At 42.6% G+C, this 27,707-nt stretch overlaps 1 protein-coding gene across 3 annotated transcripts; it reads left to right on the top strand.

Moving 5' to 3' along the window:
- The first annotated feature begins 1,084 nt into the window (after window positions 1-1,084).
- NIPA2 (NIPA magnesium transporter 2) lies at window positions 1,085-24,258 on the top strand. 3 transcript variants are annotated; one of them, XM_034757908.1, is made up of 6 exons: window positions 1,085-1,250; window positions 16,659-16,889; window positions 19,496-19,552; window positions 20,824-20,914; window positions 21,774-21,934; window positions 23,072-24,257. In XM_034757908.1, the coding sequence occupies exons 2-6, from the start codon at window positions 16,709-16,711 to the stop codon at window positions 23,707-23,709; spliced, it is 1,128 nt and encodes a 375-aa protein (XP_034613799.1). In that variant the 5' UTR covers window positions 1,085-1,250; window positions 16,659-16,708; the 3' UTR covers window positions 23,710-24,257. The 3 variants fall into 3 exon arrangements, with proteins under 3 accessions (XP_034613799.1, XP_034613802.1, XP_034613801.1); XM_034757911.1 differs by lacking the exon at window positions 1,085-1,250 and adding an exon at window positions 1,519-1,540 and having other exon boundaries at window positions 23,072-24,258; XM_034757910.1 differs by lacking the exon at window positions 1,085-1,250 and adding an exon at window positions 11,948-12,344 and having other exon boundaries at window positions 23,072-24,258.
- The last annotated feature ends 3,449 nt before the right edge of the window (window positions 24,259-27,707 follow it).

Below are 27,707 nucleotides of genomic sequence, written 5' to 3'. Positions count from 1 at the left end.
CCGATTGGGGGTAAAAGGTTGATGGGTCAAAGTACAGACATTGAGATATGAGGGTATGACGTTCATAGAGTGATTGTGTTCGAGTGTGGAGTATAATGAGTGGATATGATGATGAGGATGGATTGACCCTCATTTGGCGAGATTTAATGTTTAGGGAGTTTATGGTTCCAGTTCATATGATCCAAGGGAGAAGGTCACTTGGTCCCTTTCTCGTACTGGGAGAATGATGTCACTCTGCCTCACGCCTCCTGGTACTGTTGGTAGACGGTGATGTGCTCGATGTAATGTCCCTGGACCATCGGATGGCATAACTACTTTGGGACTGTGCCTGGGTGGGAGAGGGTTTGAGGACAAATGGTTTGCCTATCTGCCTTGTTTAAACACATAAAAACTAAGGTTGGCTCAGGAAAGCGGGTACGAGCCGGTCAGGAAAGGAACAGCTAGCCTCAATACAATAACTAGCCTCCCCACCTTGTGCTCCTTTCTGTCCAGTTCATGATAGCACTAAATGGTTCGTGGAGGAGGCAAGGTCGTGTTCCAGCTCGGGTTCCTGGCACACACTGGAGATCTAGCTCAGGTAGTGGTGGGAGATCAGAACCAGCCCCTCCTTGCAGGTGGGGGTGACAAGGTGGGGGAGTCAGGTAGGGTGACCAGACAGCAAAGTGTGAAAAATTGGGAAGGGGAGGTAATAAGAGTCTATATAAGAAATAGACCTCAAAAATTGGCACATCTGGTCACCCTAGGCAGGCAGTTAGTATCGTTTATCGTCCTCGTCCCCCCCCCCGCAGTCGGAGACAGAGACAGGGTTGCACAGAGCAATACTTCCGCTAGGGTGACCAGATGTCCTGATTTTTGGGTCTTTTTCTTATCTAGGCTCTTATTTACCCCTCCCCCCCCATTCCTGATTGTTCTCACGTGCTGTCTGGTCACCCTATCTTCCGCTGCTGCTGCAGGGGGCGCGCGGCGAGAGCCAGGCCCGGGAGCTCCCCCCCCCCCCCCGCGTTCACGGAGTGGTCACGTGGTCGGGGTTTCTGGGGCGGGGCCGCCGCTGTCTCGTCCCCGCGCTGGCCCCACCCCTTCCGCCGGCTGTGACGGCCTGGGGCGGGGCGGCGCGGCCCGGAAGAGTGAGTCGCGACTGGGCGCCGGGTTCTCCATGGCGGCGGAGCGTGCAGGGACCAGCCCCACCTTCCCGCCTCCCGCGCCGGGACAGGGCCGCCCCTCGGCGGGGATGTGAGGAGCTGCCGCCGCAGGTGAGCGGGGACTCGCGGCCGGGGAGGGGCCCGCGCCCTTCTCTCAGCCCCCTGGGCGGGGCCTGGCGCGCGGGGACCCGCTGCGGAGGGCAGGTAGTTACTGTCTGGGAACGAGGCTGGTCCCCGAACCCGCCCCGCCTCCTCCGGTAATAACCGATGTGGGGGGCGGGGGCACGCGCCGAGTGGCGCCAGGAGCCCTGGCCTGCGGCCTCCCAGACCAACCCCTCCCCCCTCCCTCTTCCCCGCGCGCGCTCACGGCTGGTACCGAGCCACCCGGAGCCGCTGTTCAGGTGACAGGCGGGCGCTGCTCTCGGGCTGCCCCCGCCGCTCCGCGGGTGTCCCCCGTTGCTGGGCCGGCCCCCACTCGCCGCGGAACCGCCCAGCCGAGAGCCCCTTCCTCCGGCCGGGCCTTGGTGAAAGCGGCCGTGGTCACCGATCCCGTCCGCATTAGCGCTGGTGCCGCTGAGCCGATGGTGCCGCTGTGGGAACTGTTTAGGCGAAAAGCCGCCAGCGCAGAAGCGATCCCCGGGGGGGCTCGTCCGTGCCGCCGCTTCAGCCGTGGGTCCCGTCGGTCGGGAGTTGCGGCGCTCGAGGTCATTCCAGGGGGGCGCTGGGTTCTGCCCGAGCCCTTTTCTTACCACCTGGGGAAGCATTTCTCTAAACTTCAGTGTGCTCTGACCACTCCTTATTTACTGCCCGATTGCGCCTTCCATGGCTGGCAGCTTCTGCTGCCGTTCACTCTTCTCTCTGCCTGTGTGACACCATTGCCCCCCCCAGACACTGTCCTAAAACCCTTTCCAGCTCTGTTTATACCAGTGGTTCTCAAACTTTTGTACTGGTGACCCCTTTCACACACCAAGCCTTTGAGTGCAACCCCCCCCTTTACAAATTAAAAACACTTTTAAATATATTTAATACCATTATAAATGCTGGCTGCAAAGCGGGGTTTATGGTGGATGGAGGCCGACAGCTCGGGACTCCCCATGTAATAACTTTGCTACCCCTTGAGGGGTGCTGATCCCCAGTTTGAGAACCCCTGGTTTATACTTTGTCATTTCCCCTCATCATCTGAAACCATTTATCCAAATGTTTTAGATGTGCTTGAAGACTTTACCTTGGGCGTATTAACTCACCCAAGTTAAGAACACACCTTTTTTTTCCCCTATAGACAATGCAGCCAGTGTGCTAGGCACTACACAAATATATAGGAAAATGTGGGACCTGCCCTGACTAGTTTATAATTGATTTTATAGGTAGACAAAAGGACATCCTTAAACTAATCTCCTGAACTTCTAATTTTTCTCATTACAAATACTGCTATAACATATTCTTTGTTCTTTTTTAAATAGCTACTGTGTAAAATGTAGTGTTCTCGGATTTTTTTGTAACTTCCTGTGATATTGAATATTTCTAAAGCTACTGTAGTAGCCAAGCCACAAAACTTGGAGTGTTTTCTGCGCCACTGCGTATGCACAGAATGCATCTACCATGCAGATTTCTGTGCTTCCCTGAAGAAAAATTACTTTCTGATGGGGAAGCAAAGAGAAGCTGCAAGAGCAGTCACGCTCCCCTACCCAACAACATAGGTAAGTTGTTCTGGGTGCAGCCAGAGGAGAGTTAAGTCATTGCAGGCAGTGCAGGGCTGGGGATGCTCTGGCTGGGGCTGCGGACCCCCTATACCCATACTCCACCAGCCTCACCTTCTGCATCCAGAGCCCTGCCGAACCCCAGTCCCACCCTGACTGGTGGCTCCCATTCTGCACTGGACTCAGAGGCTAGTCCCACTTTGGGTGGGGAGAGGAGTGCACTTGACCTGCACAGAGCAGCTGGGTCTGGGTCAGACCCACTCCCAGAAACGTCCCCCAGCTCTGTATCTCCCTTCTCCATGTGCTTCCTGCCTCCATCGCTCCTCAGTTACGGGGAGGGATCAGTGTTCAGGGGGCTGCTCCCCTGTCCGCCCAACTCTTGTGTATCCAGCCCCTTTCTCTCCCCCTCCACCCCCCAAAACCCAGACCACCCCACACACTGATGAGCACCATCACCTATGCACCTGGACCACTCCATAGCCACCTGCACCTGGATCCCCCACTCCACTGAGCCCCAACCAGCTGCTCCTGGACCCCTACCCCATCAAGTCCCATTCCCCCAGCACCTGGACCCATCTTCCTACACCCAGAACCCCCTGCTGAGTCCCAACCACGTTCACCTGGACCCCCTCCGCAGAGTCCTATAGCACCTGTGCATCTTGACACCCCCCCCCCCCCCGAGTTGCCCCCACCCAGATTGCTCCACATAGAACCCTCTCCCCTCACTCCTGGACTCCTGCTGGGCTGAGTCTGCCTGCCCACACCTGGTGTGCCTGATGCGGGGCTGCTAACCCTGGTGAGTTACTTTGCCTGCTATTCCTGTGGGAATTCTGCACCAAAAAAATAAAAATTCTGCACACTATTTTTTAAATTCTGCAAATTTATTTGTCAATTTATTTGTCAATAAATAAATATGGAGGTTCCAACATGGCAGTAGGGAGCACAGGCCACTGGCTTCACAGAGGTTGGAGATTACCCTGTAGCGCCTCCTCCCTTCCCCTCTGGGACATAGAACTCTGTGGCAGGTCCGGCCCTTGTGGCAGGGTCAGGTGCAGCCTCACCGCCAAGTTAGGGGAAAGCAGGGGGGAGGGTTGTTACTGACAAAATTTGCGGATTTTTTTTTTTTTTTTGCACAATTCCCTCAGAAGTAGAGTATGCAGCTAGTGATAGACTGCTGCTATAAAAACGTGGCTTCCTGCTCCATTTGGGACATGGGGGCTTTCAAAAGCATGTCAGTTGCAGCTTTAACTTTTTGTTAATAAAAACTTAAACTGCTATGCAATTGTTTTAAGAAGTGAGAAAGATCTACTTAAAGGTGTTTACACTAATAGGTAGATTTAAAATCCAACTTTAACACAGCTGTTGCTTTGTGTCTCTGTACTAATGTTTCATTACATCACTGTTATATTTTAATCGCTTTTTAGTTTAGTTACCTGACATAATAGGTGAATATTATATGCACTATTTAATTTTATGGCTAACATGCTTTTTATAGGTCTCTTGTGACTATATAATTGTATTTTAATCAGAAAATTTAAGGTGGCATTACTTTTTTCCAGAGTAGTTTTACATATTCTCTTTATATGTACCATTCTGCATACATCTCACCATTTTGAAAATAGCACTTGATTTTTAAATTAATTCACTCTTGTATCAACTGCTGTTGGTAGTCTTTGTTGGTTTCATGCTATGCTGCAGCTGTCCTTCTTTAGAGGCATCTGTACCTGACACTAAAGAAAAAAGGGGTATGAATGGACAAAAGATGCTTGAGCCAGGGGGAGGCTTTAACTTAATAGGACTTTTACTGTTAACGTCCTAACACACAATGTATTGAGAATATTTGTTTATGGTGTTTTTGTTGGTTATTTTTGTAGAGATTTCATTTATATAACTTATTGTATAAATTAAAGTAAAGGCTTCCAGTATCAAAACTATATTATCACTGAAACGCTTAATTTACTATGTAACGTGACATAGTAAAGGGGAGTATATTTCTTATCACTACAGCAAAATGTTTAAAAAATGCAAATATGTAGACTGACAGAGACTTGCTAAATAGGATGAAGTAGTACCTTTAGTATATTTGACCTGTTACTCCTGTTAGTCCCCAGATCTTGCAGTGTGGTAGGTTTGCTTCATTTTGCTGCTACATAACCAAAAACAAAAGTCAATGATGAAAAGTGTCAACAGATTTGCTCTTTCTTCTCTGTGAAGTGAAGTATCAATACTGCTCTTTAATGTCAAACTAATAAAAATAGTCTTGGAGACATGGCAAGAGTTTAGGCAGTCCAGGTAACATTACAAACACTTTTAGTATGTTGGTCCTTAGGATAAACTTCCTAGTATCGGCAGATTTTTCAGAATGCACAGTTGTTGAATTTAAACATCATGGTGTCTGAATGAAGATCTCAGATTTTAGTTGTCTTTATTATCTGGGAAAATTGAAGTCTGTGAACAAAGCATGCAGGATTATTTTCTGAAATAATCTACAGTCTACAGAAATCCACAGGAAAGGTCTCAAAATTCTGTTTTAAAACTGGTGCTTTGCTTCTTCCTGAAATTTGTAGTCAGGCTGAAACAGATAGGTGTGAACTTTCTTAATTCATTTTAAAAGGGTCTTGATTCTGAAAACATTCCTTGATTTTGCTGTTGTGGAGTATCCATTTACTCAGAATACTTAAATCTTGGATTCCTTAACCATAATAGTTATTTTAGTAATATCTTAATGTGATTAAGTTAAGAGTTTTATATAAGAGTTCAGCACTAGAAAAAATTAATTTCAAGACATTTTATTGCTCAATAAAATGACACTTCAGCATGGTACTTTTTTAAAGAATAGTGTCATCGTAGATCTTGGGTTAGCTTCCTTTTTCCTTCAATGTGGTCTATTTGATTAGCAAAATGGAAGGTAAATGGCATGTGAAGAAGTATCTATAGGATGCCAGAAAGGTAAGAGATCTGTAAGAAAACAATCCAATTTTGAAATTAAAAATTGAATAGTGATTCAATAGGTAGAAAGAATGAAATTTGTTTTTGTGCAGAGGGTCAAACAAAGGCATATGCACTGCTTAAATCTCTCAATCTCTTTCAAAGGCTGAAGTGGGACGTATGATGCAGAGGTCTTGTACTGGCCACTTATTTATTGTGGGGTTCACTCAATAAATGTCACAATTTTTATGACCATTTTCTTAGGTAGAGCCACCTAAAATGCATTTAAAATAATTTTAAATATATTAATACTTCAGAAACTTAAAATTGAAATATTTTAAAAATCAAATATCTTTGCGTTTTTTAAGTTTGTTTTATTTCTGCTAAATTTGTGAAAACAAAAGTCAGTATATCTTCTTCAAATGACTCAGAATGGTAATAGCCACATGCTCATATAATGTTTTGAGGACTAAATTCCATTCTTTTCAGGACTGAACTATACCTAAAACTTTGTTCCACCTACTTATGTTGGTCAGGGCTGTGAAAAATTTCATGTCCTGCGCAATGTAGTTAGGTCGGCCTACCCCACTACGTAAATGCTGCTAGGTTGCCGGAAGAATTCTTCCATCAACCTCGCTTCAGCCTCTTCAGGGCATGAATTTACTACAGCAACAGAAAAACTCCTTCCATTGTTGTAGTAAGTATCTATACTACAGCGACGTAGCTCAGGCCAGGTCTACACTACAGACTTATGCTGGCATAGCTGGGTCAGTGAGATGTGATCTTTGACAGACATAGCTATGCCGGCAGAAGCCCCAGTAGACATAGTTATATGGTCATAACTGTGATTTTACAGGTGTGTGGCTTGTTTCACTTATGGGGGGTTCTAGTGAGTCGGTGTGGCTCCCCGCCGCCCCGGAGAGGGAAGAGCCCATCCGGAGGCCGGAGTGGGCAGAGCTAGGAAATTCTGAGCCCGCCCCTCAGAGGGTCAGGCGGCGACCCAGAAGTATAAAGCCGGGCCCTCAGAGCTCAGTCAGGCCCCAGCAGCCGGAGAGACCAGACGTCCCCAGCCTAGCTCGGGGCTGGGAAACCTCTGCGGCTCGGGATGGCCGTCAGGAGCCGCCGGGCCTGCCCTGCGCCCGCTACCCGGAGGAGCCGCCAGGCCTGCCCTGCGCCTCCTATCCGGAGGAGCCGCCGGGCCTGCCCTGCGCCTCCTATCCGGAGGAGCCGCCGGACTTGCCAGACGAACCCATGGTCCAGGATCCCGCCGACGCCAGCACCCAGGTAGACCCCCGAGGGGGAGTGTGGAAGTAGCCTGGGGGCAGCCGACCCCAGTCTGGCTGCAGCACTGCTGGAGCCTATGTCAGTGTGTTGCGGCCAGGAACCCCACTGACAAAGCAGCGAGTCTTCTGCCGCTGCTAGGGCCTCGGACGCAGTGGAGCGGGAGGGCCTGCGTCCCCCCTGCCACCCAACCTGTGGGTGGCAGTCTCCCTCTCTCCCAGGCCTGTGAGGCTTAGGCGTATCACTGTTGCTCAGCCCTGACCTAGGGCCTGAGCTTAAATACTGTATTACTGCTGCTCAGCCCTGACCTAAGGCCTGAGCTTATATACTTTGTTTACTGTTGCTCAGCCCTGGCCTAGGGCCTGAGCTTATATACTTTGCTGACCGTTGCTCAGCCCTAACTGAGGGTCTGAGCCCGGATAACATTGGTGCCCGCCCTGAGCCAGGGCCAGGCCTACTGTACCTTTCAGGACTACAAGGGGTGCCAAGGAAGATCATGCCGCCAGACCCAGTGCCCCAGCCTCAAGGGTAGTGAGTCGGTGTGGCTCCCCGCCGCCCGAGAGCGGGTCGAGCCCCGGCCAACTCTTCTACAGGGTGGTTTTACTATATCTTACATAGCTGCATCTACACTAAGAGTGCTTGGCTTTGTCGGTATAGAATGTAGATGTGGCCTCAAAAGTAATAATATTTGACAGTTTAACAGCTTCTTTGTATGCTAGAGCTATGTCACAACTCTTATAACATTTAGTATTTTCAGCGTGGATTATTTTAGAATGAAGGAGATCCTAATTATTAATGTGGCTTTGTTTGTTTACTTTCAGTGGCAAAACTGGGTAAAAAGTTGGAATTCATTCTGCTCACATATGGAAAGAGTACAGTCCTCTCCATGAGCAGTATTCCATTTGCAAACAGGGTATAAAACTTGTCATTTTGGCTAAGTTAGGACCCCCTTGGTATTGACTTACAACTACCTAATTTTAAATGTAAAAAGGACTAGCTCCCTAATGTGCTTCATGAAATACCACCTTCGTTTAGTGTTGAATGTTTAGAAAGTTTTAGTCACAATTGATTTTTAGCTGGTATTTCTATATTTAAAACACTACAGCGGTGCTGCCACGATGCTTCAGCATTGGAATTGCCTCTGATGACGGGAGGACTTCTGCCGTTGGCATAAGTAATCCACCTCCCCAACAGGTGGTAGCTAGGTCAACAGAAGAATTCTTCTGTCAACCTAGCACTACCTACAATTACGTCGGCTTAACTACATCTCTCAGGAGTATGGATTTTTCACACCCCTGAGAGCCACAGCTAGGCTGACATAACTTTTCAGTGTAGACCAGCCCCTTCATCCCTTTCTGAACAGGTAAACTTTTACCGGGTAAGGCCACTTCCTCTTCTCATTGCTTAACAAAGGAAACTTTTATGGTCATATCTGTAGGTAAACATGCACAAGGTGAAGGGTTACATTGTCTTTTATTTTTTTCTGCCGCCTTTGCATATATTTCAAGTGCTACACTGTGCACATCGTTCTCACAAACTTATGTATTTTAATCAATATCGTCTCCACTTAACAAAAACCTGGTTTAATTTGAACATCACCTTTTTTTTTTTTTTTCTCTCCTATTTGGGTGCTTACTGCTATGGCCTAATGGAGTAGGAATGTGAAATTGAACTATTACTGTAAATGTTACTTAGTCACTTTACTCATGTTGTAACAGGAAAGTGAAATTGGTAAGGTCTCTTGGAAAATATCACTTTGCTACTCTGCTGGCACATTGAGAACAGCAACTTGGAAGGCAAAGAGCTTTCTCACGGCTTACGATGTCAGGTGTGGCCTGTTCCTGTATGAGATTTTGAAGACAAATGAGTTTCCTTTCAAGCGACTGATTGGTGCTCTTTCCTACTTCACAGAAGTTTTCCACAACATTGTTTTCCCTCTATCCCCTTGCTCCCAAAAGCAATATCGTACTGTCTTGCCTGTCAGGGCTCTTATTTTTATGAGGGAGAGCATAGCTCCATTCTTTAAATTGATGCGATTAGTTGCCTTCTGAGAGCTGTTTCTTTTACATGAGTTGACTCGCACAGGCTATGAGTAGATGCCTCCTAAAGGGCAGTATATATTCTGTTGTGTGTGGCTGGCTATGGTTCCAAGCTCTTATTCTACAAAAGTAAACTGATCCCTGAGTCACAACTTTATGGGTTCAGTAGCAAGCTGATTTTCCACAGTTGAGTTGCGGCCAGCTTTGTGAGAGTGAGTTAATTTCATGTTGAATTGGGATGTGCACTTAGTAAGAGAACACTTTAGCAAATTTACAGCATTTGTGACCAAAACAATATCTTCTCCATGGTCTTCTGGCTTCTCCCCTTGTGTTCAGCATAATGGCAGTACAAATCACTGGGAGAAGACAGCTTTGTACATGCCCCTTAACCAAGGCGTTGAGAGGTGTAGTTTCCAGAAGCTCTCTACTCTTCTCCTTTGAGGTTATGGGGATCTGTTTTTTGGAGGGATGCTGCATGAAATTACCCCTAAACAGTAATCTTAGTAAAACCAAGATTTATTAAAAACAGAATGAAAATGAAGTTGAAACAAAAATATTGGTTTGCTTAATGTATCTAGACTCTCATTTTGAATAAGCTAAACTATTTGTGTAATTACAGAGGAAAAAGGAAAAGTGAATAGCTTATATCCCTTGAAAGCAGTCCCCTCTTTCTGACCACTCAACCTGCCAGCATCATATTGCTGTCTACAGGGCGACTTTTCCTTTGCCCACCTTGACATATTTATTAAATCCCCTCCCCAGCTTTCCCAAACAGTTATTTTAAGACAAATATACCAAGAGGAATTGACACCTTCTGGGAGATGGTCCATTGAAAAAGAAAATCTCTTCATGATGGTCAGAGCTTTTCAAAGATTTAACTGCCTAGCTCAGATATTGCCTTTCGTATCTTATGTCTTCACTGCAGAGTTAATTAGAGTTATCTACAGTCAGGTACTTCTCACAAGTTAGCCTACCTCAAGTGAGAACCAGTCACAGTGTGAAATAACACTACAGCTTCTGTGTCCACAGTGGCGTTGCGCTCACTCGTGTGCAGCTAACACTGTTGGGGCATATTCCATAATTCTTTGCATTAAAATAAGCTGAGCTGCTCTGTGAATATTTTCCCAGTTGACTGTGAGAAAACCTGTCTGTCCTTTCTCGGCACGTGGTGGTGGTGGACAATTGGGGAAGGCACTGGAGGACTATCGGCACTCAAGTGGCGTTCGCTTGCATCCACAGTACAGAGTTGTCGTTTTAGCAAAACTCAATAGCTGCTAACTCAAGTTTTAACCTATAAAACATGATGGGCCAGAAAACTTGAGATAAACGGACAGTCACACTTGAGGTTAAGGTAGTGCACAGGACTTGAGTTGTAACTCAAGTTAACTTTGCAGTGAAGACAAGCCAACATACCAGGCCTCTTATTTAAACTTATAGCGTTTTTTTTTCCCCTTTTCCATAAACTATAAACCATGGACAGAGGACTGCCATGCCAGTGTTTTAAAAATAGCCTTAGTATTACAAAATAATAACATTTTAAAATGTACTGCAGCATGTAATTTAGTCACATAGGTCACATCAGTTAATAGAAAAACTAAAAGGAAGGTTTCTCTAGGAATAAATATTGGTCACAAATTATTTATTATTTGTATTACAGTTCTCAGATACCCCTATCATGGTCAGGGTCCCCATTGTTCAGGGCACTGTACAGATATACAGTAAAAGACAGTCACTGCCTTGAAAATTGTATAATTGTAATCTGCAATTTGTATCTCAGCTCCACAAAACCATCGCAAAATATTACTATCCCATCCACAGAAAGTACTAGCCATGTCCTAGATGGTGATGAAAAATCGAAAGGGATTTTGCCTTGTTTCCTTTCCAAACTAAGCTTTTCTTCAAGTCTGCTAGCAATTTGAGTTTGACCAGAAATTACAGATACCACTTTAAAATTGGAATTAGCCTTAGACAGACCCTGAAGGTTTCATAGTAAGAGCTAGAAATGGGTCATGAAAATCTTCAAAAGAAAAGGAACTGAGAGTTGTTTGCTAACCATTTATGCAATTTTGAATTGAGAGAGAAAATCTAAAGTGCATCATTATTCTTATTAATGGAAGTTGAAAGAAACAGTGGACTCAAGCTGTACTTGCCCTATCAAGAGAGTGACAAAGGTGTTGCTAGCCTAAATTCAGAGAATTGCCTACTGTATGTGACTCAGTGCCAGTGAGTCATAACATCAATTTTCAAGCTGTACATGATGCAGTATCATGATCGGATATCTTTTTTCCCTTTCCCAGAGCAGAGAAATCTTAGAGCCTGACTTCTCCTATCTCCTCATCCCCCATGTCCCCTAAAAAAGAAGGGGTGGAGAAAATGAGAGTTTGGCATAGTCTGTATTTAAAAACTTTGCTGCTGTAGCTATACTAGCAAAACCCTACCAGGCCAGGTCTACACTACAGACCTATATCGGTATAACTACATCACTCGGGTGTGAAAAATCCACACCCTTGAGCAATGTAGTTATACCCACCTAATCCCATATGTGGACAGTGCTATAAGGTGGGAGAGCTTCTCCTGCCAACATAGCTACCACTTCTCGAGGAGGTGGATTAATTGTGGCAAAGGGAAAGCTCTCTCCTATTGGCTTAGAGCATCTTCATTAAAGTGCTACAGCGGCACAGTGTTTTAAGTGTAAACTTGCCCCTAGTATCGATGAAGCTTATACTGGCAAAAAAAGTGCCTTTGCTGATATAGTTTAGATACCATTTCACCAATAGCTAGGCTAGCAAAAGCTCTTTTACGCCAGTATAACTTGATCTGTGCAAGGAGGGTTTTGCTGGCATAAAAATACCATCAAAAATCACACCCCTACCTGTTGTTGCTATGCTGGTAAGTTTCTAATGTAGTCCTGATCTTTGCCTTTAAGGGGTGTATGATATGGCTTGTTCTGACCTTATTCCTCGCTTCCTCTCAGCTGATATCGAGGAGTGGGAGACAGCCATTCAGGACTATCTTTCTTCACTCCACTACATGAAATGAGCTTTTCTTCACCAGGGGACTGAGTCTCATTTTGCCCTTAAAGATTTGTACTGTCCTTTGTTTACAGCATCAAGGATTTGCATAAATGCTAGTCTTTAAAGTTATTCGTTTTGATATTTATTTATAAAAGATGGAAGAATGCATATTCATTTAGAAGAAAGTCAAAACCGATTCTGAGCTCTATCAAGAGTATGACAAAGGCTCTGTTATGCTATAAACAGGTAAGTCAACAACTCAAAAAACAAGCGATACCCCAGTACAAGTCACTGGGATTGGATTTCTCATGATAAAATCTTCTTTTGTTTGCAGTGAAACTATTTTTGTCCAAGGAAAGTGTTTATTTCTTTTGTATTTTGTAAACTGCTCACCTGACGTTATTCTGAGCAACGCCAGTATCATGCGTGTATTTTGTGAATGGAACAGTTACTCCTGCCGTTTTCCCAACCCAACAGATATTTGATCAGGAAAGAGCTGTGTTGAAAGTTCTTATATACTGGTATTTGCTGAAGCACTATTGCATGTTAAGAAAACAGAGTGGTGCTTGAACTATGTGGGTGCATCCATGAAGATTGGACAGTGCACTAGGTTATTTCCAATAAAAAAAAAAATTTTGCATCAGAATGGATTTGCAGCAAATAAACTGACTTTTCAGTTGCTCTGTTAATCAATTTTTAGATTGAATCATATAAAATAACCTATTCTAGTTAGAATTATTCAAATAACTTTTGTCTTTCCTTGGTCTGTTCTATCAAAACTTAAGCCTTCCACAACTAAGCACTTGATTGAGGAGTCAAAAATATTTGTGTTCTGATTATGTTTGGGGGGTTGGGCCAATAGCTTTATTTAAAATCTATAATTTGTGAATTGCTTACCAGAGACGCATGAGATGAATGACATAGCCAAGTTTTAGGGAGCGTAGTCATTACTCATACTCACTGTCACAGTTCAGAATGACTGCACCTTAGTGGTCCAGCAGGGCACCCACTCTCACCTTGCAGCTCCCCTGCTGTTGCCTTTCTAGTGAAGACCCTATTTCTGTCTCTTCTGATCAGGGTATTTCTAGACTGTCCAGTTCCCTGCCTTCACTGTGCTGTTCCCACCATAGACAGATTGCACAATGACACCTGCTTGCTTTCTCTTCAGAGATGGTTACCAGGTATAATTGCTACAGTTATAAGATACCACCTTGTACTTCCTATGCAACCATATTTTATTCTTAAGGTAAAAGGCATTACAGAGAAAACATATTAAAACAATAAAAGAACCTACATGTGTGCAAATAAGCTTACCAGAGTATCCCCCAACACTAGCATGAGCTCTGGCAAGAGCAGTCCTTCAGTACCCCGTCCACAGGGTTTTCTTTGTGGTGACAAGTTTATCACAGCTTCAGCTCAGAACAAACACACAGTCTTATGGGGCCACTCCTTCCAATCTTTCACTAAGGTTTGGAGCCCTCCGTGAACCCTGGGTCCTATCTGTTTGCTGGATCAGGAAGAAGGCCCTGAGTCAGTTTAAAAACAGGCTATTTATCCAAAAACCCTTTCTTTGTCTGTTGTTCCCTGGAAAATCCAGTTTGAAGGGGTATATGAACCTCTTGGGGGGGGCGGTTTCAAAGGGCTTATAAAGGAGGAAGAATATGAGCATCTCCCTCCCTACTGAAAAGGTACATACAGTGCCTAAATAACACATACACAATTGCACTTTTAATAAAATGTACCCCAAAAATATTAACACAAATTCAGTAAGGTTTAACTTAATTTCATAAAGTGTATTTAGGGTATAGTAGGATAACATGAGCTCTGTCAGTTTGTCACATCCACTTTGTAGAGATTGCTGAATTGGAAACCACCTGCTGCTCAGTATGAATATCTAAAATGGAAAACACTGACCAAACATCATTCTCCCAACAGGAAATGGAAGGGACCCTGCTTTCAGAAGTATTACCCCAACCTTCTCTCAAAAGTTGTGAGCAGGCAGACCAGGATAGGAATATTAGCTCACTGGGTGTGGGGGTGATTTTTTTTTTTTTTTGTGTGAGGGAGGGGGTTCGGGTACGAGTGGAGGATTGCGGTGCTATACCAAGCTAAACTGCTGATTTCTTTTACAGTTTTGCATTCATGGGCTAGACAGTCTAGCAAAGTCAGAGAGGTCTTGTGTGGGAATTTCCCCATTTTTTAAGGAGTAGAAACACTGAAAATCAATCATTACTGTGTATTGTCTTGCATGCTGTCCCTGCAGAGATTGAATGTCTCCTGTGATCCACTTCCCATCCTGGCCTGCCACAGAGCTGCACTCTATCATACTCCCTGACTGAGTCCTGTTTTCCCTTCATTCCACTTTTCCATGCATAAACTGGATTGCCCCCATATTTCACTGTCCTACACAGCTCTGCTTCTGTCAGCCCCACCCCCACCCTTTGCTCCGTCTCAGAACATTCTCTGACCATGCCCATAATAGAGGAGTTAAGGGAGCATAGCAGGGGAGGGAGAACCATAGTCTTGCTTACTCATTCATATCCCTCCTCATTTCCTTTAAGGTGTGCCAGGTGAATCGGGGCAGTCAGGAGTGTGGGGTGATGGTATTTGAGTGGGGGTCCGGGGCTGTCCATATGAGCTGCTGTGGATAAGAGCTTGGTGTGAATGCCAAGACACTAGTGCATCAGGGGCTCCTCACAGCATGGTGTCCTCAGCCAATGCAGCAGTGTTGGGACCTTGATGCACCAGCACCGTAGCCCCCTCAGACCGCCTGCACATTTGGGAAATAGCAGTAGGTTGTGGTATGGTTTTACAGTGTTTGCACAGACTCTGAATTCATCTTGTCAATAGACATTGAAGTAGAAATATTTTATTACTGTCCTTTAGATCATATACATGCATAAATTGACTTTCACTATATGCTAGTTTCTTTTATATCTGGAACATGTATTACATAGGTGAACCAGGAATATTATGAAAATTTCATATATTCCTGTAAGTTTCAACACGTTTTTGTTGACCTCTTCCCTCTGCAGTTCCAGTATATAGAAACTTGATGCTGTTTTTATCCAGAGTTTTTTTTGTGTGGAAGTACATCAGGGTAGTGCTCTCTATTGGTCAGCTGTATTAAAAGAATTCTTTGCAACTTAAAAGTGGAAATGAGAAAAATTTAATTCCTTTCATATTTGGCAGAAATTAGTAAATCACCTTGAAATATAATTAAGCAGAACATTTCAGTGTTTTAAGACTGCTTATGCACATACCTTAAAAATCCAAAATCTAATGTCTCAGAAAGAAACTGTAATATCTTTATTGCACCATGTATCAGAAAAGTAGTATAATTTAGAGCAAATCGACAATTGTCATATCATGCCAGAAACAGGAGTGCATTGAAGATTTTGACTCCTGTTCTAAAAGTTCTTGTTTAACACTTTTCTTAGGCCCTTGCTGCAGTTCTCCACATAGCTAGGCGTGAGACTCCAATAGTCTGAGTGAAGGCTTTTCCATAGTAAACTCTTCCATTGCCATTGTAGATAAGCATCAGGGGTGCTTTGTTAAACTTATACTGAGAAAAACAACCCTGCAAAATCTATTGGTAAACAGGATTGCTGGTGGTTACTGCAGTTTCTGCTACGTTATTCCTTAAAGGCACTATTCTTATGCATCCCAAAAAAGGGTCTGTGCTAACTGAACTACCATGATTTGAACAGTCCTTGGTAATCTTTTTTCTTCCATTGTTCCCGTAATCTTATGTGTCTGTTGGGATGCTGTGGCTGTCTTAACTCGAACCCGGATTGTAAACTAATTTTAATATAAATAACGATATTTTGTGAGTGATATGGAGTGGAACTATGTGTGAATATGAAGAAAAAACACACACACACTATATGTTTGAAAATACACCTTTACCTCGATATAATGCTGTCCTCGGGAGTCAAAAAATCTTACCGCGTGATAGGTGAAACCGCATTATAATGAACTTGCTTTGATCCACCGGAGTGCGCAGCCCCCCCCCCCCCCCCCCCCCCCCCCCCCCCCCCCCCCCTCCCCCCNAAACCGTTTCCCCGGAACCAAAAAAATTTTCCTTTTTTTTAGGGGAAACCGTGTTTTTTTAACCTTGTTTTGTCCCCCCAGGGGGCAACGCAGGCCCCCCCCCCCCCCCCCGAGCACTGCTTTACCGCGTTATATCCGAATTTGTGTTCTATCGGGTCGTGTTCTATCGGGGTAGAGGTGTACATGGATCTGCTTACGTTTGTCTTCAAGCGTCATTCCTTGTTGCTTCTTGTACTGTGAACTCTCATCTGGAGTGCCAGATGCTCTTCTGCACTTCTTCAAAATCTTTAATCAGTTATCTGTCCTACTTCACCCCTGCCTCAAGTATGCACCTTCATCCAGTGTATTCTGATCTTTGTTATCTGCCTTTAGAGTCCAGGTTCTTTGGGGCAGGCCCAGCCACACTGCCATTTTTGTTGGCTGCAAACAGAGTTTTTCCATAAGAAAATAGACTTGTAATTTATTTGTATGAAATCCTGTTGTGATAATATATATGCACTTGTTCAGGTTTCAGCATTGCATCACCCTGTCTCCAGTGACAGCAGCTCTTTTGTTCCATGATCGATGTGGCAGTTTTGAACACTTCAGTAGCTTACGCAATGACCCAGAGTGGAGGAAAATATGATTTCTATATTGGTCTCGTGTTGGCTATGAGCTCCAGCATTTTCATTGGAGGGAGTTTCATCCTAAAAAAGAAGGGTCTCCTCCGGCTGGCCAGGAAGGGCTCCATGAGAGCAGGTATGGTATGCACTTGAGAACTTTTGCTTGTTTTTAAGTTTATTTGAATGCTTAGTGAATGGCTACTGAATTTTCACTCTGATTTTTTTGAGTATTGATTTACTTTGGTTCCTTATTGAGAGATGAAATTTCTAGACCTAAAATATTCAGCTCCTGTATTTTCACTGGACTCTTTGAATTATTTCTAGTTCGTTAAGTATAGTAAAAGGTGAAATCCCTTTCTGTAATATATTCAGTTAGTGCCCTCTAAGTACATTTCCAAAACAAACTATAAATTTGCATATGTTAATCAAAGAACATGTCCGTTAAGAATAAACCTGGTTACATCCTACCTGCTTCCCTCTTCTGAGCTTCCCCCTCCACCTAGAAAAAGCCTGTTTAAAGAGATGATCTTCATAGTGTGATTGGAAGATCAACATACTGGCACTGTTGGAGGATGTGGAGGGGAATGAATTCTAGAGTCAGGGCCTCTACAATGAGAGTGCTTGCCTCCAAGTGAACAAACCTAGGAACTATAAGTTTGAATGTCTCAGTTGATCTCCGCTGTGGAGATAGAGATGAAAGAGGCAATTCCTAAGATACTTAGGACCCAAATCAGGGCTTTGTAGGTCTAAACTGCACCTTGAATTGTACTTGAAAATGATTTGGGAACCAATGCGATCGATCCTGATTGCCTGGATGCTTGCCGAAATGGATGGGCTCATAAATAGTGTAATTGTGTCAAAGTATTTGATCAGAATACATCTCAGCTTTTATTTTCTAAAACTAAAATGTCTCCCGAAGACTTTCATTGTCAGAAATGCTGAAATAATAATAATAATAATAAAAAAAGGACGGGGGAGGCCTGAAGGGGGAAGGGTAGTGTTCAGGAAGATGACATTCCAGAACCTTAGATGGTTGTGTTTTTTGGGTTAATATTTTACTGTAGCACAAAAACATAAGGATATTTTACTTAATTCTTATTAGGTGTTGTGTGTGTATATATACTAAAAGAATTTGTTATATTGACAGTTTAATAGTAGTTAATATACTTCATCAGAACCGAAAGCAAATAATTTTAAGAACTGGTTCATCCCTCGGGTAATATTGCATTGTGTCCATCCAACGTTTTGGATTTTTGCTACAGCTGACTGTGCATTTGATAAATATGGTAAAGACTTGAAGTAGTAGTGGGGTAACTGTGCATTGGGTGTTGAGATACTACAGTGACGGCACAACATAAGAGCTCAGATAGAAAACAGCTAGAAATATTCAAGATGATGTTGGATGGACTGTTGCCCTTCTACACCAATTGTCCTCTGTTGACCAATTGTATCAGTCTGAAAATAGTCTGTGCTATTGCCCTCAGTTAAGTGACCCACACTGAAACAGTTGCAGTGTATCAAAGAAACTAAAAGGTTAATTGTGGGTGTGGGTGTGGATTAGAACAGGGTCGGGCAAACTTTTTGGCCTGAGGGCTGCATTGGGTTTCGTAAATTGTATGGAGGGCCGGTTAGGGGAGGGGGTCGTGGCCCGGCCCCCACCTCCTATCTTCACCCCCCACCCCCACCCAGACTCCTGCCCCATCCGACCCCCGCCCCATCCACAGACCCCCGTTCCCTGTCCCCTGACTGCCCCTGGACTCCCCCAACCCCTCCTCTCGTTCCTGACAGCCCCCCTGGGACTCCTGCCCCATCCATCCACCTGTTCTTCTGTCCCCTGATTGCCCCTGGAACCCCTACCCCTGACTGCCCCCCCCTCCCGGGACTGCTGCCCCCATTCAACCCCCTGTTTCCCCCCAACCACCATCCATACCCCTGCCCCATGACCTCCACACCGAACTCCCCTGCCCTCTTAACGCACTGCTGCAGCACCGGTGGCTGGCGGCGCTACAGCCACGCCACCACCACACAGCACAGGATTAGAACCTTCCATCTCTGGTGATTCCAGAGAAGTTGGTGTTGCTATGAGTGAACACCAAATGTGTGCTCTCAGTTTGGGAGGGGAGGCAAATATTGTATGGCCTCTACCTTTGAAGTTCACACAAATACCATGGTGGCGTGTGGCTTAAAGTGTGTACATTAATGTATACACATACACACACTCTCCTTAGATTACACGATTGACTGTTTCCCCAAGATAAAGTTGTATCTTCCTATGGATATCCTCCTAATTTACTGTATAATAGGAAGAATGTGAGTAGTCAACTGGGATTACAAACTGTGGAACTATTTAGGTCAACTGTAAGAATAGGGATTCTGTTAAATCCCCTTTTATTTAATTTGTTTTTTAACTTTTATGAGTCTAGAACATTACCTCAGAATAGGCAAATACCGTGCGGTTTGTAATGCCATTTCTAGTCCCAAAGAAAAATATATATGCTGCTAATCTTTAGAGCAAATTGCACAGTAATATCTGCACATTTTAAGTGATTGAAAATATTTTGACTTCAACCCTAACTTCTTATTATGCATCAAATTGTGCAGGTGTTTGTTTAATGAGTGGTTGCATATATGTTTGTAACATGGCTTGAAAATAATTCTTTTTTTGGAATATAACTGTTGATCATAGTAATTGATGCTTGCCCCTATGTGTTGCTGATTAATTTCTCGTTCTTCCAATTCCAGGTCAAGGCGGTCATGCATATCTTAAAGAGTGGCTGTGGTGGGCTGGACTTCTGTCAAGTAAATATCAAAAATAATAACCAGTGTTAAAATATTTTAAATATCAAAATGTTCAAAAAAATTGAATACACAATAACCAAAGCTAGAAATAGTGCATACCTATGTACACTGAGATACAATTTTTTTTTTAAATACGGATTTTTATTAGTAATATCTTTGTAATTAACATCAAATTAAAAAGAAGGTTCTTGGAGATAGATAGATATCTATCTATCACCATCTCCATCTATCGTGTGTGTGTGTGTGTGTGTGTGTGTGTAAAAGGATATATCTCCAGTGAATTTTTTCAATAGTTTTTCTTGATCAGCAGAGAATTTCACCTCTTTTTAATTTTTACTATTTATGTATTTTTCTTTTTCACTTCACTAAGCTTGGGCAGTTAAACTAGACCAGTGGTTCTTAAACTTGTTTGATCTGACTCCCCTTTCTATGTGTCTTCCCTGGTACATATACCGCCGCCCAGCTCTGAATGCAGAGCGGAGAGCAGCAGCTGCTGGCCAGGTGCCCAGCTCTGAAGGCAGCATTACACCAGCAGCAGCACAGAAGTAAGGGTGGCGATGTGAAAAGTGATATTCGTCAGTATCACTTTTCACAGCAGACTTAGCACCCCATTGCCACCCTTACTTCTGCATTTCTGCAGCAACTCAGGGCTGACAGTGGGAGCCCTGCTGCCTCCAGGTGAGGGATTGTGTGTGTGTGGGCGGGGGGGGGGGGGGGGGGGGGGGAGGAGAAGGTAGGGGTAGGGCTTTGGCTTTCTCCTTTATCCCTGCCTCCTGGGGGTACGTGGCCCTTCTGCAGGAGCCCCAGCCAATACAAAATACAAAACCATTCATTGAAAAAAGTTACTTTAAAATATTTTGAAATCTCCTCTCTCTCCTTCTCTTTGGTTTTGTTTTATCTTTTTACACATCTCCTAAACTTTGGACTTAAACAGTGTGACTATGCGCATTTAACTTGACTCGTAATTTATGTACTGCTTCACAGAAGATGCAATTGCAGATTATTTTGCTTATGTGAGAATTAAATGACCTGAGTTAGTAGGATGGGGAAATGCAGAGGCTGTTAAATAAAAATGGGTTAGCTTAAATTAGAGGTGAGATTTATTTTTGTTATATGGAATATCTAGCTGCTAGCTTTGAGTTCTGCTTATATTAAACTTCCATGTCAGGTGAACATTTTAGTTGAATTTCTTCTCTGTGGGAACACTTGTTCAGTTTCAGAGGTTTCTCTTACATGTGTTAAGACTTCCTCATTCTTTTTTTATTCTGCAGTGGGAGCTGGTGAAGTAGCTAACTTTGCTGCTTATGCATTTGCACCAGCTACATTAGTGACTCCATTGGGAGCTCTCAGTGTTCTTGTAAGGTAAGAACTGTTTAGAAAGAAGCACTATTTCAGAGAGGTAGACGCGAAGTACGTATTTAGAAATGTCTATCACTTAAATTTGAGTTGTTAAATATGGCTTTCTGCTTAACTCTGACTACACTTAGTACTCATAAAAATGGAAGGAGTAGCACTGACTTAATCCAGGCATAAGATGAGTCAGCTCTAGCAGCGTATCTTCACTTTGACTTGCAACACCCTGCTATTCCTGTCTTCTGCATCTCTTGAGGATGGAAGCCAGTTATGATGTGCACAAATAAAAGGAAGACGACTAATAAATTAATTTTCATTCCTGACCAAAGTCAGGATCTCATTTGTCTTTAGAGAGTCAAGGATTTTGCATCAGCACACCACATTGTTTTGGAGAGGGATTTCATAGAGAGGATGATGTATAACATTCTCCCTTGCAATTTTGAGGAGGCAGCATAATTTAAAACAACTTTTGGGCCTCCAGACATTTACAAATAGTCTAGTGCATAGCAGACATGTTAATATAGACAATTGTAATTACGCTTAATATATTAGTGGATTTAGTCTAATAGAAATGTATGGACATGAGTAATGTTGCAGATGGTTGTGCACTCAATTAGATATTGAAACAAGGGAGCTGTAGAGCTTTTATCTGCATAGTGAGGCAGTATATACTTAATTCTGTATTCAGATTGTTTTCCCTCTTTGTTTATTTGGAGCCTTAACTTAGAATAACAATTAACAGTTCTTAATTACTTAGCGAAAAGCGTTTTCTGAACTTTAAGATGCTAATGTTTTTTGATGTCTGCGGTGGGCAAATTAATTAAATATTTCCTGATTTCTAATCTGTCAATGTATTTTTTCTTTTCAGTGCCATTCTTTCATCCTATTTTTTAAATGAAAAACTTAATCTGCATGGAAAAATTGGATGTTTATTAAGTATATTGGGGTCAACTGTGATGGTCATTCATGCTCCACAAGAAGAGGAAGTAGAAACTTTGAATGAAATGTCTCACAAGCTAGGAGATCCAGGTGAGAGAGAATGTCAAGTTCATCTGTAAGTAGCAGGGTAGCTAATGAAGGAAGATAAGTATGTTTATTCTACTTTGCTAGAAGGACTGTGGTTCATTTACAGTTGCAACTGTTGCAAATTTCTAGTACCAAAAAGTTAAAGACCACCTCAGTTTTTCTACATCTGTAAATAAAATATGAGTTTGAATTCTACAATAGACTTAGCGGGAGCTTTGAAGGATACTAGAGAATTTATTTTGTACAGAATGCCAGGATTAAACAATGAGTGTATAATTTTTTTGTCCAAGTAAAAGTATGTTCCAAAAGAATAATAAATTAGCAGTTTAATATGTTAACCTAAGAAGCGGACAGCTATTTTCCCCTTGTTACATTTTCTGCAAAGAAACGTCATCTGTTTAAGTCAATTTTGAGCTGATCTTAAAAAATTAAGCGTAGACTGGGGGGGAAATTTACAATATCAAAGGGTTACCATTAGGACTAGTAGCTAAAATTTAGGTCAGAGTCATCTATGTTTCACATTATATTATAATAAAAATGAGATACCTGCTTCTTATATAGCAGTTGATATCTGTAGATCTCAAAGCACTTTACAAAGAAGTTAAAGCTCCATTTTACAGATGAAACTGAGGGGTGAAATGACTTATTCGAGGGCATTATCAGCATGTCCGATCAGTGGCTTAAAATTCCTGTTGCTGAGTGAAGCATCCAAATCAAAACAAATCACAGACAGCATTTAGATATATGACTACACCCTCTGGTCTCCCCATACCCTTGGTTCTGTGCTTTTGAATAAGTCAAGGATTGCAGTAAAAGGGAGGCTGGCAATCTAGGACCGTATTCTTCATTTCAGAGCCTGGTAGCGAAGTAGAGTTTGGAATTGCAGGCATGCCTGCAATCGTAGTTCCATTCTTATTTTAGCCAGCTCATCAGTTGTCATAAGATTTGTTGTAGTCTCCATTTTGGATGACTGGTAGAAGAAAGATAATAATTTGAACATGTAATTAATAAAATGAAGGGGAGAAAAAAAGCCTATCACCCTTGACTTGTTGCCCTTAAAATATGCACGTTTCTTGGTACCTAACAGGATGCTCTTGTGTACTGTATATAAATAAGTGATTTTTTCCACCCCCACTGCAGGTTTTGTGGTTTTTGCAACAGCTGTCGTCATTGTGTCCTTAATACTGATATTTGTGGTAGGACCTCGCCATGGACAGACCAACATTCTTGTGTACATAACAATCTGCTCTGTAATTGGAGCATTGTCAGTCTCCTGCGTGAAAGGCTTGGGCATCACTATCAAGGAACTTATTGCAGGAAAACCTGTGCTAAAACATCCTTTGTCCTGGATTCTGCTGCTAAGTCTTATAATCTGTGTGAGCACACAGATCAACTATTTAAACAGAGCCCTGGATATATTCAACACCTCCATAGTGACTCCAATATATTATGTATTCTTTACAACATCTGTTTTAACTTGTTCTGCTATTCTTTTCAAAGAGTGGCAACACATGTCTGCTGCTGACATTATTGGCACCTTCAGTGGTTTTCTCACTATCATTGTGGGGATCTTTTTATTGCATGCCTTTAAAGATGTAAATTTCACTCTAGCAAATCTGCCTGTCTCCTTGCGGAAAGATGACCGAGCAATCAATGGCACTCTGCCAACCACATATGAATGCTTTAATCATGATGAAGAAAGCTCAACCTCTGTAGGTGAAATACAATCCAGTGAGAATGTCCCATCCAGGAGAAATGGAAGTCTGGCAGCATTCTGAAAATGTGTTAAGACAAGAACAATTTCGTAACTTTTTTTTTTGGCTGTAAAATGTCTGAGTTTGAGTTTGGAAGCAGATGATGTACTTGAACAATATGTACAGACAATCGTAAATTTTTAGGTTTGATTAGTTTGGACCAAGAATAGTGATGGAGTTTTAATTTGCCTTCTTTTTACTTTAAAAAGACACACTGCAATGACCTCAGTACATGGTTTGTTTTTGTTGCTCTTAAGTTATCTGTGTAAACTTGTAAATATTTTCCATTTTAGAGACTTATTGCACTAATAACAATTTTAACTATATCAAAAATAAATTGCTTTAATTTTGCATTGGTGGTAAGCACATTGACATGAACCTGAATCTTTTGCATAATGAATATTCACCATGTCTGTTTCAGCATATGGAAGAGTAAGACTATTAATCTGGAATGCACTGAAAGGTGTAGGGAGCAATTTACAGCAGCTGTCACTAAAGTGGCTAATTACAGCACTTGTGGGAAACACATAACTAAACTAGTTAAACTGACTACTATTGAAGCATTAGTAAACTTGAAACAGTAAAGACTCAGGAAGTATACATTCAGAATGGTTTGTTTTTATTTAAACTGATTTAAAGAGTTTTTAAATTGTTTGATCATACTTCAGAGGGAAAGGAAATTGTACAACCTAGCAAATCTTCAAGATCAATGTAATATCAAGTTAGGTAGAATGTAAAAGGTAAGTACTAACTAAAATGGATATCCATCATTTATACACTGATAATCTAATTTTTCTTATTAGTCAGACATGTATTCTCTCCTCCCTAACAGATCTAACTCACTGTCTTGTAGTGTGTTTTTACTCTGTTAGCAACAACTGAACACTTGCTGGGTGTCATTTTCTTGAGAAACAAATAAAACCCTAGACAGTTAGGAGTTGCCCTTCCAAAACCATTTGCAGGCTTGAGCTACTGCTATGTTAAAGCTTCCCACTGCTGCAATTCTCATCAGAAGTGTATTTTATTTGTGGAAATGCAAAGCTAGCACTAGTAGTATTAAGTTAAATGGATGTAGTGGGGGGTGGAGGGGGGAATCAGTGTTTGCACTTTATATCATTTCTCAATCAGTGGGAGTCAGTTCTTAAGTCCTGCTACAACCTTGGAAAGGTCACTGCCAACTATGAGCAAGAATATCTCAGATATATCTTAACTAGTGCAGTGAATCACAGGTAAGATGTGGTCATCTCTCAGGTAACTGGTGCCAAGATCATTCACTGATTTTAGTGATAGCCACTTTCAAGACATTCTCCAAGGAGAGTGCATAGTGTAGTTTTAGTGGGCAGGTGATAAAGATGAACAAACTTTGTTCGAAAAATAGTTCCAACCTCTTGGGGAAGCACAATTGACTCAAGAATTCAGGGATGGCTCTAATAAGACACAAAGCTTCTGACTACAAGGAACACACATTCCCCCATCATAAGCAATATCAATACTTGATTCTGTGTATATTTTGTTATGAAATGTTTTTGTTTTACAAAGTTATTCCACATCTTTAACTCTGATCTGCAATGCAGCATGTCCCTCTTTCCCCTCTTTGTGGCTCTTGGTCCCTTGGAAATAACTTGCCAATCACTTAAATATTAATAGTGCTATAAAGTGGGACACTTCTGATTGTGAGGAAAACACGATCAAGTACTGCTGAATAACTCTCATTCAAAGTAGCTTAAATGTAAACTTACTTTACAGACCAAACCTGTATCTACAATTATGACAGTTGAAAAGTAGATTGTTTTGAGTCTATTACATTCCTGGAAAAAAGGTAACAATCAAATGCCTATAGTAGCCCCCTGAACATATGAGCATTACTGGACATGCAATAAACCAAGATAACATTTTCACCAATTGTAGCTGAGTTGAAATGTTTGACAATTAAATGTTGAATTATTATTTACATAAGGAGTATTAATAAATGGGGTACATTCAGTTAATTAAAAATACCCACCAAAATGCACTTTGACACCACCTTGGCTGGGTAGGGTTTTAGTTATTGACTGTAGCCCTTTGTTTCCTACTTACAGTTTAATGTGCAGTTAAAGGCCATACTGAATCATTAACACATTGGGATGCCTGAAAAGTTAACTTGCTAATATAGGCTTTTGTACATGCGTTGAATAGCGGTAATTCTGTAAGCTTCAATTATTGCGCTAGGGTCCTTTGCTTGATAAGCTACTAAAAGTGCATTTATTATAGCCTTCACCCTAGGCTATCCTGCTTATCAAACACTAATGAAGCCTTACAACCCTCACTTGCTGTGACTCAAGAATGTGTACTACACTTTACAGATATTAAGTGTTTTGTTTGCAAGTCTCAGGGCATGTCTCCCCTACAAATTTACAGCAGCAAAGCTGTGCCCCTACAGGTCAGTATAGCACTTCTGGTGAAGATGCTTTAAGCCAACAGGAGAGCACTCTCCACCTCTGTGAGAGGCGGTAGCTGTCAGTAGGAGAAGCTCTCCCGCATAGCATTGTCTACAGCAGTGCTTAGGTCAGTATAACTATGTCGCTCAGGCAGTGCAGATTAAACAACAAAATTACTTGGGTGTAACATCATCACTGATGGGTGTGACTAGACTAGACCTCAATTCTCAACAGGGCAGAGAGGAATGAGCCAAATTCTATTCTTGTAATTTGCACATAAAGCATGCAGTTAGGAACTTATCCCACCCTCTGTGAAATGTAAATATTGTATGTTCTTCTTCTGCCTTACAAATAGAAGGCTACACAGTAGCCTTCCTTTATAGATCTCATGGCTCCATATCAGTCAAGTGCTGAATTAAAGACACTAGTCCTTCCCTCCAATTCTTTTGGCTCCTTTTTTCTGGAGTTGCTTAACCTGCACCTCACTTCTTGTATCATACGTCTTTTAATGTTTTTCTTCTCTTTCCAGATCTAAAGCGCAACAAAAAAATGAAGCAAAGGTGGGAAATCAATAGGATAAAGGCAAGATAAAAGGAGAGCAATGGCCGAAGGGCCATGTACTTAAGCTATGGGTGACAGAGCCTTGCTTTTTCTCTGGGTAGGTAAAACCATGAAAGGCCTCAAATGTAAGGCATGGGAAAACTACAAGAAGAATTACAGATGAGTAAATGAAGGTGGGTTACTTGTAACGGGACTTCTTCAAGATGAGGCTGCGTATTATGGGTATTGCACTTGATGTCCCCTTTGATTCCTTCCCTCAGCATCTCTGAACGGATTGAGTGTAAGGCACAGGACGTGTGAAAATATAAAAAACACCCAGGTTAGTGTCTGATAGAAGTTGTCTGTCTTCTTGGAAATTAGTCAACTCCTGCCTTTTAGCAGCCTAGCAGGCTGCAGCAGGCCATTGAGAATTGGTAAGGATATCCTGCTCTTGGAGGTAGCCCCAAGAATGTCAAATATAGGGTGGGAGGTCTCCTTCATGGCTACTGAAGGTAAATTCAGTGTGGATGCTGTGTCACCCACCAGGTCATGGAACTGTAGAGTGTCCTCAGAATGGAAAGAGGCAGATGCTCATCTGGTCATAAATCAGGTTTGTGGTCTCTCTCAGCTCTTTTTGAACAAGACCATACAATCTCCTCATCTTCCGCTTCAGATAGAGTATCAGGTGCCACTGCCTGAAATGCAGATGGACCCAGTGGAACTGGGTCCAAGGATTTCGCAGCAGCCAGATTTACTACTGGTGAAACATCCCCTCTCCATCTACAAGGATGACAACTTAAAAATTCCTGTAGCAGCACCCCATCATAGAGTCCAGGACTGCCACTCCCCAGCAACTTGGATCTGGGAACAAATCCACAGGAGCAAAAGGAGGCATGAACCAGAAGGAAATAGGTTCTCTTCCTCTTTTATCCTCCTCTAAACATGGATCCAGCCTCGGCTCTGCGCTGGACCACACAGATGAGAGCAATGGTCCTGGAGGGTGGAGAGAAATAAACAGTGAGAAATTTTCATGGAGACTGTAGGAGACTTTGGAGGATGAAGTCT

The sequence above is a fragment of the Trachemys scripta genome, chromosome 1 (genome assembly GCF_013100865.1).
Source record: "Trachemys scripta elegans isolate TJP31775 chromosome 1, CAS_Tse_1.0, whole genome shotgun sequence".
Taxonomy (NCBI): domain Eukaryota; kingdom Metazoa; phylum Chordata; order Testudines; family Emydidae; genus Trachemys; species Trachemys scripta.
This window is presented reverse-complemented; position numbering and strand designations above follow the sequence as displayed.

Coding starts and splice junctions, on each gene's coding strand:
- NIPA2 (XM_034757911.1), top strand. CDS start 16,709: ATGATCGATGTGGCAGTTTTGAACACTTCAGTAGCTTACGCAATGACC. Junction 16,890..19,495: donor GAAGGGCTCCATGAGAGCAG/GTATGGTATGCA, acceptor TTCCAATTCCAG/GTCAAGGCGGTCATGCATAT. Junction 20,915..21,773: donor GCTCTCAGTGTTCTTGTAAG/GTAAGAACTGTT, acceptor TTTTCTTTTCAG/TGCCATTCTTTCATCCTATT.